Source organism: Anomaloglossus baeobatrachus, chromosome 7, assembly GCF_048569485.1.
Source record: "Anomaloglossus baeobatrachus isolate aAnoBae1 chromosome 7, aAnoBae1.hap1, whole genome shotgun sequence".
Lineage (NCBI taxonomy): Eukaryota > Metazoa > Chordata > Amphibia > Anura > Aromobatidae > Anomaloglossus > Anomaloglossus baeobatrachus.
Genome location: NC_134359.1, coordinates 284,275,418 through 284,286,402, shown reverse-complemented (window position 1 = coordinate 284,286,402; position 10,985 = coordinate 284,275,418). Strand labels below are relative to the sequence as shown.

Genomic DNA, 10,985 nt, shown 5'->3' with positions numbered 1-10,985 from the left:
TAGAGGACAGGAGCAGAGGTGGTCGGTTGAGTAATTGACCTTATACCATGTACACGTGGCGGCCGTTTTAGGACGATCCACAGCAGAGCCAACGAGATGACAAACTCCGCTCTGCTACATATCTACCATACACGACACTCAGGACCGGAGGGCAGCACCCAATAGCCACAATACAGAATATGGCGCGGCCCCCCCAAGTGGCCGGTCAGTGTTACTGCAGCCAGAAAAACGAGTCGTCAGCCGAGCAGCGTTTCTTCTTATTATTTATTTACCCCATACAGTCTGGTATCTGCCTCGCTGTCTCCTCTGTGCACATAATACATGTAGCTCTCACTGGGGAAGGGACGCTCGTCATCGTCCCCAAAAAGCGGCATTAACCCCGTCACTACCACCAGCAGCTGAAACAATATTAATCTGCCCCGGAAGGCACAGGACATGAAACAGACGGTAGTAAACAATTGTACAACATTCAGGGGTTCAATACTGTCGGGGTCCGGACTGTACAGGTAAATACGTAAAGCAAAATCATGGTGGACGTGGGGGGGGGCACTTTGTGCCTCCTTCCAATAGCCCGGGGGGGCGTCGAACATAAATTTTCGAATCGGAGCAACAGATAAAAAAGAAAAAAAAAAAAGAGAGAAAAGTCCGTCATTTTTGGGTCTTATTGCAATTATAAATTACGGATTGATCGTCCCGCGCGGGAGGAAAGCAGATTGTCCGACTGCAAACGCCGGAGGTGGCGACACTGCCCCCGGAGGATGGGAGGACTCGAAAAGTGCTGAACGGTTTGGAGCACAATGACGATACTTCTATCACGTGACGAGTCACCTTACGGGGGGACGTCTGCACCTTCCTTCTTCACGCGGTAAGTGGAAAAAGTTGCTAAAGTTTCCACCCCCCCGCTACGAATACGTTTTATTGCTGTGTGAATTAATCCCGTTGCGTTTCTCGATCAGAAACGGACGAACCTGGAAAAGGTTAATGAACTTCGTAGGGTACAGGTCCGACCGTAAAAGTGGGCAACGTTCACAGATGTCAGAGATGAGATCAGTGTTTCAGCAGTCTCTCCAGACGGAAATGGCTGATAGCAGGGAGTAACAGCAGTTCCCATAAAAAGACATTGTCTCGTCGCCTGTAAAACCATTGACGCACACGACTTATCACATCCATGATGTCACTTAAAGAAAAAAAAAAGGCTCCGATTGACAGGAACACTTTGCAGAGAAGCTGTGCTTTGTGGTAGCCGGTACCCGCAGCGATCCAGCCCGGCCGCCGTCTCTTCACAGGGCAGCACCGACTCCGTAGCCCTCTGCGCTCAGCAGCGTCGTCGCCATGTATTTGGCCACGCAGAGCAGCGTAATAAATTACTTTATTATCCCCGGGCAGACATTTTCTGCTTCTTTACTATTACAGGTATTTTTTGGTGCATTCATTATTCCTCTTGCTCTTAAGCGCACACCCAAAGCCTGGGCGACGTCCTCCGGAGCCTAGCTGATGATCCGGCTGATGGCCTGCAGGGAGGGGAAGTCATTGTCTTCGAGGTGCAATGTCTTGTGATAGGCAACGTCCTGGGGGGCCAGCACTTGGCTGCAGGAGGGGCAGGTGGAGTAGTCCAGTTCGGGGGAGCTGGAGTCCGTTTTCCAGGCGGCTTTCTTGCTCTTCTTGGACTTGTTGGAGCTTTGCCTCTGTTCTATCCGCAGCTCCTGGTGCGCAGACAGCAGCTCCTGTTGTTTGCCGTTGTCCGGAAGAAGCACCAGGAGCTCGTTGAATATCAGGCTGAAGTTCTCCCCGAGAAGCTGACGGCAGCTCTTGTAATACTCCGACGCCGATATCAACCCCTGGAAGGAAACAAATCAGAACTTAGAAAAATAAAACCCCATCAAAAAATAAACAGATTCATATGTGATGTGCGGGGAATAGCAGGAGACAGCAGAACAACTCTCAGTATCCAGGAAGCCTAAAGGTCGGATGTTAAACCCCTTTGCAACCAAGAACGTACTTGCTAGTTTCCCTCTGGTTACCGCAGGCTCCGGCGGCGAGCCCATGGTAATCCTCACACATCTCTGTTGATCTGATCAGCAGATGTGTGGCTAACAGGCACAGGTGGATCGGAGATCCACACATGCCTGCTAACTCCTTAGATCGCACTGACAAAGCGATTTAAAGTGCCGCAGCAGGGTTCGCGCTGTTCTCTGCCCCCATTGGTGGCCCTATGACAGGGTGCCAATGTGTTGTCATTGTAGCGTAGGGTCAGCTGATGACCCCTGATGCTACCATGACTCACTTCCTATGAGAGCCAACAGAGCGCTGACACTCACAGGAACACTGCACTTCTGCTGATCAGAGTGATGCTGCTCTGATCAGCAGAAACACACAGACGACTGGACTGAGTGGTGATAAAGTCCCCAAGAAAGACTAATCATAATGAAAAAAAAAAAAAAAAACGTTTTAAAAAAAGAATTAATGTAAAAAAAAAAAAAAAAGTTCAAATCACCTGCCATTCACCCCCATTGAAAATATAAGTTAAAAACTTTGAAGAAGGAAAAAAACAAAAAAAAACAAAAATGGTATTGCCGCTTTCAGAAATCCCCAATCAAAATATAAAATCAAATTTACCTGATTGGCGCACAGCATGACGAAAAAAAAAATTCCAAATGCCAAAATTACGTTTTTTTTTGGTTGCTGCAACATTTCTTTAAAATGCAATAACTGGCGATCAAAATATGGCATCTACACAGAAATGGTATCATTAAAAAAAAAAGCTCAAGACGCAAAAAAAAAAATAAGCCGTCAAGGAGCCCCATATCCCGAAAAATGAGAATGCTACGGGTTTTGGAAAATGGTGACAAAGCGCTATTCTGTCTCCAAAGTCCCTTGTATTATAGGCAGTGAGCATGTGTGACTGCCACTCTGTTAACGCTTAGTGTTTGCACCATGGTTGGGGGGGGGGGGGGAAGGGGGAGTGGGAGGTGGGGAGTGGGGGGGGGGGGGGGGGGGTGGAGAGAAAAAGAGAATTTTGTTTACTTACCGTAAATTCTTTTTCTTATAGTTCCATCATGGGAGACCCAGACCATGGGTGTATAGCTACTGCCTCCGGAGGACACACAAAGTTACTACACTCAAAACGTGTAGCTCCTCCCTCCTAGCATATACACCCCCTGGTAGCCAGTCCTAGCCAGTTTAGTGCAAAAGCTGAAGGAGGACATCCACCCACAAGAAGAGACAGAGTAAAAACCGGAAGAACCGGAACCTCTGTCTACAACAATAACAGCCGGTGAAGACACCGGAACAAGAAACCTGCCAACAGGCAATAGGGAGGGTGCTGGGTCTCCCATGACGGAACTATAAGAAAAAGAATTTACGGTAAGTAAACAAAATTCTCTTTTTCTTTATCGTTCCTATGGGAGACCCAGACCATGGGACGTCCCAAAGCAGTCCATGGGTGGGAATAAACAGACAACTGAGAAGCAGGCAAAAACCTAACTTCACAAATGGGCGACAGACGCCTGAAAGATGCGTCTGCCTAAGCCCGCGTCTGCCAAAGCAAGAGCATGCCTTGGATAGAGCTTCGAAAAAAGTATGCAGACTAATTCGAGCTGCAGTCTGACAGACCTACTGAGCCGTAGCCTGGAGCCTGAAAGCCCAAAAGGCACCGACAGGTCTGATCAAATGTGCTCTGATCCCCGGCGGGGAAGGCACTTGAGTACACTTGTTGGGCCTCGGAAATGGCCGACCTAAGCCAACGAACCAGGGTCGGCTTAGATGCCGAGAGACCGCTACGCTGACTAGCGGTCAGCACCAGAGAGAGGTGCACTGCCTAATAACGGCGGTGCAAGACACATAGATCCGGAGCGCCCGCACCAGATCCAGGATATGCAACGCTTTCTCAAGCGATGAACAGGAGCCGGACAAAAGGAAGGCAGGAAAATTGCCCCGGATAAGGTGGAAGCAGTAACCACCTCAGGGAAAAAAGTCCGGAGTCCGACGGAGACCACCTTGTCTTGATGCAAAAGGCCAAGAAGGGGGTGACTCCGAGAGAGTACAGCCAGAACTCTCTGGCGGGAAATTATAGCCACTAGAAGACTACTTTCTGTGAAAGATGAAACAAAGAAACCTCCCTAAGAGGCGCAAAGGGGGGTTTCCGGGAACCGAGAGGACCGGATTAAGGTCCCAGGGCTCCATAGGCCGCAGGAAAGGCGGAATAATGTGAGATGCGCCCTGAAAGGAGCGCACCGGAGCCAGCCGGACGATACGCCGCTGGCACATACTGACAGAGCCGAGACCTGTCCCTTAATGAGGGATAGTCCTAGCTGTAAACCGGACAGTGAAAGAGACAGGAGGGTCGGCAAAGCTAAAAAGGTCAAAGGACACTTTGAAGCTCGAGTCATAGCGGAGATGACTTCAGGAAGGATACCAGAAGTCGCCAAGATCCAGGACTCAAGAGCTACGCCGTCAATCTGAGAATCCAGAATTCTGACGGAAAAAACGGACCCTTTTGAGAAAAGGTCTGAACGGTCCGGAAGATGCCATGGCAACCCAACGGACAGAAGGAGCAGGTCAGGGTACCAAGCCTGCCTGGGTCAGTCTGGAGAATGAGAATGACCCGACGGCCCCCTTAACTGATCTTGCGCAGGATTCTGGGCAAGAGGTAGAGACGAAGCTGGGATCAAACATGAACCAGTGTGCCTACCGCAAAACCTGAGGATTGTGGACCACGGTTGGACAGCTGAAATAGTCTGCCTCGCAGTTTTCACATCTAGGATGTGGGCTGCGGATATGGTGGACTAGGAGTCCCTTGTCCACTGAAGAATGATGAGCCGCCAAGACTGCCAGACGGCTGAATGTCCCGCCCTGGAAGTTGATGTAGGAAAACGCTGTCACGTTGTCCGACTGGACTCGAATGTGCCTAGCCGCCAACAGATGGTGAAGGCTTAGAGAGCTAGAAATACAGCTCTGATTTCCAGCACATTGAACCAGAGGGCTGATTCGGACAGAGTCCAAGCGCCCTGCGCTCCACGGTGGAGATATACTGCTCCCAAGGCGGAAAGACCAGCACCCTGGTGAGGATCACCCGGGACGGGGCCAGGAAGGAGCATCCCTGAGACAGAGTGGCCGAAACCACCACTGCAACGAGCCCCTGGTCAGTGGCGAAGCCACCACTCCGAGAAGGAGGGAGGTCGCGTGTACAGCGGAAACCCTCCAGTCTCAGAGGACGCAGGAGAAACTGGGCAAGGAATCGCTTCCATTGACGCCACCGTCTGACCAGCACCTTATTTGGTGTCTGATAGAACGACGTCGACCGCCAGCGGAGGGACTACTGATCGACTAAGAGCAGCTTCACAAGTGCCGACAGAGTCTCGAATTGCGTCCCTGAAAACCTCTGGTGCGAAGTCAGAGTGGACCTGGACAGAATGACAAGCCACCCGAATAGATTAGAGTGGCGAGAGTAAGCGAAGTACTCTACTAAGAGCCTGCACTGGATGAAACCCCGAGAAGAAAACCGTCCAGGGCAAACGATCACTGCCAATCCCTAGGGGTGCAGGACCCTAATCACAGCAGCCCCAAGGAGAATACTCGAGGGGCCGTGGCTAACCCCAAGGGAAGAGCCACGAATTGGACCACTCCGATGGCAAAACGTAGTCAACGCTGGTGTGAAACTGCGATTGACCCTTGCCGAAAGGCATCCCTGATGCCGATGGCTGCTAGGGAATCTCCTTGGGTTCTTGATTGATCCGGTGAAAAACACACGGAACAAGACCGAGACTCCATGTGAAAACGCCACACCTGACCATGCTTGAAAAGCTAAAGATCCAGGTCGGAAGGCACCGCCCTCTTCGGGGACTAGAAATAGATTTAAGCAAAAATCTCAGAACCGTTCCCAGTCGGGAACCGGAACAATTACTCCGTTGGCCTGCAAGAAATGCCACGGCCTGTGAGAAGGCGGCGGCCTTGGAGCCGGGAGGAGTTGACAGAAAAGAAGGGAATTTTGTTACTTACCGTAAATTCCTTTTCTTCTAGCTCCAATTGGGAGACCCAGACAATTGGGTGTATAGCTACTGCCTCCGGAGGCCACACAAAGTATTACACTCAAAAGTGTAAGGCCCCTCCCCTTCTGGCTATACACCCCCAGTGGGATCACTGGCTCACCAGTTTAGTGCAAAAGCAAGAAGGAGGAAAGCCAATAACTGGTTTAAAGACCAATTCAATCCGAAGAAACATCGGAGAACTGCAACCATTCACATGAACAACATGTGTACCGAAAAAAACCCTAAGAAAACAGGGCGGGCGCTGGGTCTCCCAATTGGAGCTAGAAGAAAAGGAATTTACGGTAAGTAACAAAATTCCCTTCTTCTTTGTCGCTCCATTGGGAGACCCAGACAATTGGGACGTCCAAAAGCAGTCCCTGGGTGGGTAAAAGAATACCTCGTGGTAGGGCCGTCAAACAGCCCTTTCGTACAGGTGGGCAACCGCCGCCTGAAGGACTTGTCTACCTAGGCTGGCGTCTGCCGAAGCGTAGGTATGCACCTGATAAGCTTGGTAAAAGTGTGCAGACTCGACCAGGTAGGTACCTGGCACACCTGCTGAGCCGTAGCCTGGTGCCGTAATGCCCAGGACTCACCCACGGCTCTGGTAGAATGGGCATTCAGCCCTGAGGGAACCGGGAGCCTAGCAGCACGGTAGGTTTCAAGAATTGGTTCCTTGATCCACCGAGTCAGGGTGGATTTGGAAGCTTGCGACCCTTTACGCTGACCAGCGACAAGGACAAAGAGTGCATCCGGGCGGCACAGGAGCGCCGTGCGGGAATGTAGATCCTGAGTGCTCTCACCAGATCCAACAGATGCAAATCCTTTTCAAATTGATGGACTGGATGAGGACACAAAGAAGGTAAGGTGATATCTTGATTGAGATGAAAGTGGGATACCACCTTAGGGAGAAAGTCCGGAATCGGACGCCGAACCCCCTTGTCCTGGTGAAGACCAGGAATGGAGATTTGCATGACAGCGCTGCTAGCTCGGACACTCTCTGAAGAGACGTGACCGCTACTAGAAAGACCACTTTCTGTGAAAGACGGAAAAGGGAAACAACTGGACTGCAAGGCTTCTAGTCTCATAGCCATAGTCTCAGAAAATCGGTCAGTAAATACTGCAGGCTCCGTCCCCATGTCCTGGACGGTTAGCAGAGACTCCGTAGTATACAATGGGGGTCTATGTACACTGCCGGCTATATAGCCGTACATGCTGTACCGGCTGCATAGAAAACATGTGCTTCTGCACCTCTGTTTTACACAGACAATATGCTGTTATGTCCTCCGCACAATCAAGGAGGGTATATACAAAAATGCCACCAAACAGTGCAATGCATAGTGAATAAGCATATATGTATATGTGCACTTCGGCACTAGTGGAGTCAGCCCCACAGGTGCTGTTTAACGCCTGGTCACAGCGGTCGTGTGACTATCCGAATCCCTGCCAGGGATTCCTAAACTTGTCTCTTCTGTCGCTACAGAAAAAACTGACAAGAATGGCTGCCGGCGTCCTGTGCAGAGGAAGAAGCCGTGGGCGTGCCTGAGAAAATGCGGGAATCCGGCTTCACAGCGTACACAGTGAGAGGGGTGGAGTATGCAAAGCATACTCCAGCTCTCAGCGCTGCCGGTTTCACAGTGCACACAGTGAGAGGGGTGGAGTATGCAAAGCATACTCCAGGTCTCAGCGCTGCCGTGCTGTGCAGCGTCACGCCCCTACCCTGACTGGCAGGTCTGTGGGCGGAAACGAAGTGAGACTAGGCCGCGCAAGCCGGGGACTCGAGTGATAAGCGCGGCCGGCATATAAGCCTTGGTCGGCGCGGAAGTCCCCGGCGCACCACAAGTCCCAGCCGCGCCCGAAATAAAAATGGCAACGGCGGTTAGCGCGGTAGTCCCCTAATACACTAACACACCCAGCAAGCTGTAGTGTGCGATGGCACTAGTGCGGGCAGCGCCGCCGTCCCTGGCGCACTAACACACCCAGCAATGCTGCCGTGTGTCTGCGCGGTCCCCACAGGGACACAGAGTACCTTAACGTAGCAGGGCCATGTCCCTGAGGATACTCCGCTCCATGTCCAGCAGATTCCCAGGAGCTGTGGATGGAGCACGGCCTCAGTGCCTGGAGACCGATATGATCCCACTTCACCAGAGCCCTCAGGGGGATGGGGAAGGAAAACAGCATGTGGGCTCCAGCCTCCGTACCCGCAATGGGTACCTCAACCTTAACAAACACCCGACAAGAGTGGGGTGAGAAGGGAGCATGCTGGGGGCCCTAGTATGGGCTCTCTTTTCTTCCATCCGATATAGTCAGCAGCTGCTGCTGACTAAACAGTGGAGCTATGCGTGGATGTCTGACCTCCTTCGCACAAAGCACAAAACTGGTGAGCCAGTGATCCCACTGGGGGTGTATAGCCAGAAGGGGAGGGGCCTTACACTTTTAAGTGTAATACTTTGTGTGGCCTCCGGAGGCAGTAGCTATACACCCAATTGTCTGGGTCTCCCAATGGAGCGACAAAGAAAATCTGTTTGGCGGGTGGACAGAATTCCATCCTGTAGCCATGGGAGATATAAACTCGCCCCCACTGAACGGAGACGTGGTAGAACCATACGTCGCCAAGTGGAGAGAGCCTGCCACCGACCAAGGAGGTGGTTGGCGTGGCCAGATAGCTCGGAGGAAGCTGACTCCGTGGTAGCATCTCCTGCGGTCTTCTGAAGACGCAGCTTCAAGCCATTTGGTTCTATGAACTAAGGCCGAGCTAGAGGACGATCAGAAGGAGGAACGGAAACCACCGAAACCTCAACTGATTCCTGCCCTGGTTTAGGTTTGTGGCAAGGAAGAACTCTCGTCGCCGAGAGCTTCCTAAATTTCATCTAGTTGGTTCCGAAGAGACTGGTCCCACCAAAGGGGAGCCCAGCAAGGAACCTCTATAGAGGCATCTGCCTTCCATTGCCGAAGCCACACCTGCGGATAGCGAGGAAAGTAGCCAAAACCACCGCTGTGCGGTGTCCAGCATGGCAGACTTGGCAGAGGATGGAAAGACTGAAGTCTGGAAGTTCAGGCAACCGTCTTGGGCATAGAGTCCCTGTGAGGGAATGCATCTCCTCTGAGGAGCCATCAGCCACTGACATAACGGTCCGGGCTGAGCCACCTGAGGTGAATGAGCCCACCTCTTGACCACCATTGGTGGACGGGGGAAACCCAGTCCTCAGAATCATGCTTCATGGGAAGCGACTGTCAGAGCGGACCCTGGGCTGGTCACAGGGGCCTGAAAACTGGAGTGGTTAAGGAACACACGTTGTGTTCACCTAGATAAGGTAACTCCGGCGGATTGAGGTCCAGTACAAAATTAATGTACCGTGGGATCCTTATAGAGGTGCCGTCAGCCACTGATACAACTATCCGGGCTGAAAGTCTGGACACCGGAGTGGCCACGCTTGGCGAATGAGTACACTCCTTGACCACCTCTGATGGGAGGGGGAGACAGGCAGCAGAACCCCGCTGTGGGATCTGCAGGACAGGCTGCGGGCTTGGACGCATTGGGCTGAAAACTGGAGTGGTTAAGGAACACACTCCTCGTCTTGTTAAAGGTATACTGATGCCTTTTTGCCAGCGGGGAATACTCCCCTGATACAGGCGGATGGAGGTCCAATACAAGTATAATGGACGCAATCTAATCATTCGCATCCCCGTCATCTACGGACGGATCAAAGTACGTAAAGCAGCGTCCGAGCCCCTGATAGAGACATCCTCCTCGTCCAGTGAGTCAGCTCGTATCGGAGCTGCGGGACGGGGAGGACAGGGGACCCTGCGTCTCCCTGTCAGGAGGACGAGGTCTGTGAGCTTTGCTGAGCAAGCAGAAAACGCCCTGAGAAGGGGGTTGCATGCTCAGGGGATGCCGGGACAGCCGACCCCTGGAAAGAGAGATTCCCCCAGGGGTCAGCCACCGAACCCGGAGCAGCTGGAGGGACCATGCATGAGCCTCCAAGCTGAGGGGCCACAGTGGTTATGAGCTCGGTACAGCCGTACGAGACTACCAGCAGTGGATAATAAAAAACAGCCTGCAGCCTCGCTCTGTGAGACCTGCTGCAGAGGTGGGGGGCTCTGTCTAGAATGTCTAGAAAACACAAGACAGGGGTTCAGCCTGGGGAGACTCCAGGCTGAGGCACCACCACCTAAGAACCATTACAGTATGGGTCTGTGCCGGTTCAGGCAATATGAGCCTACATGCAGAACATGTAGTGTACAGCCTTGGAGCTTTGCTCCTAGTGAGACATGCTGCTGAGGAGGAGGTTCTATAATAAAGAATTAACTCCTTCACAATGTCCTGATAGTATATAAAAGTGCACAACCAGAGGTTGTGACTTGTCAGGCCGCTTGAGTGCCCCCCCAGGTTCCAAGCCTGGACCCCCAGCCAGATATTCACTCCCTCTGCACTGCAGAGCAGCCAGCGCCGATCAGCGTACTAAGAACGCTGAGAAAATGGCGCTAGAGTGAGGGGGGAGGGCGGGGGTTAACCCAGGAGCGGGAATCGGAGGGCTAAGAAATGTACAGGGGAGGGAATCATCTCCTCAACAAGGAGTGTCCTCCCCTGTGCAGAGCGGCGGTTGGGCGGCGCTGCAGCGTCCCCCTGCATGACTGACATGCAGGGGAACGAGACGAAACTAGGCCGCGGCTGAAGCCGGGGCCTAGAGTTAAACATGCGGCCGAAAATCAGGCATCATCGGCGCGGTACACAGAAAAAAACAGTGGAACCGGCCGGAAACACAGTAAAAGCAGCATTATCAAAGTCAAACACTGTCCCCCTAATAAAGTGCCCCACATTGCAGAAGGACCCTCTGAATAACGTCTCTATACTTAGCTTTGAGACGCAGGGTCCAGTCCCTGGGTGGGGTGGGGGTCCAGTGCTCCGTCCAGCAGGGTCCTGTCAAAGGGCTGCGGATGGAGGCCGGTCTCCTGCAAAGC

At 52.4% G+C, this 10,985-nt stretch overlaps 1 protein-coding gene across 1 annotated transcript in view; it reads right to left on the bottom strand.

Moving 5' to 3' along the window:
• Positions 1 to 250: 250 nt before the first annotated feature.
• Positions 251 to 10,985, bottom strand: part of ZNF598 (zinc finger protein 598, E3 ubiquitin ligase) — a 69,889-nt gene continuing 59,154 nt past the window's right edge. Inside the window, exon 13 of the mRNA XM_075318309.1 lies at positions 251 to 1,838. Coding sequence (XP_075174424.1) covers positions 1,488 to 1,838 — 351 coding nt within the window. The 3' untranslated portion in view covers positions 251 to 1,487. The remainder of the gene's footprint in view (positions 1,839 to 10,985) is intronic.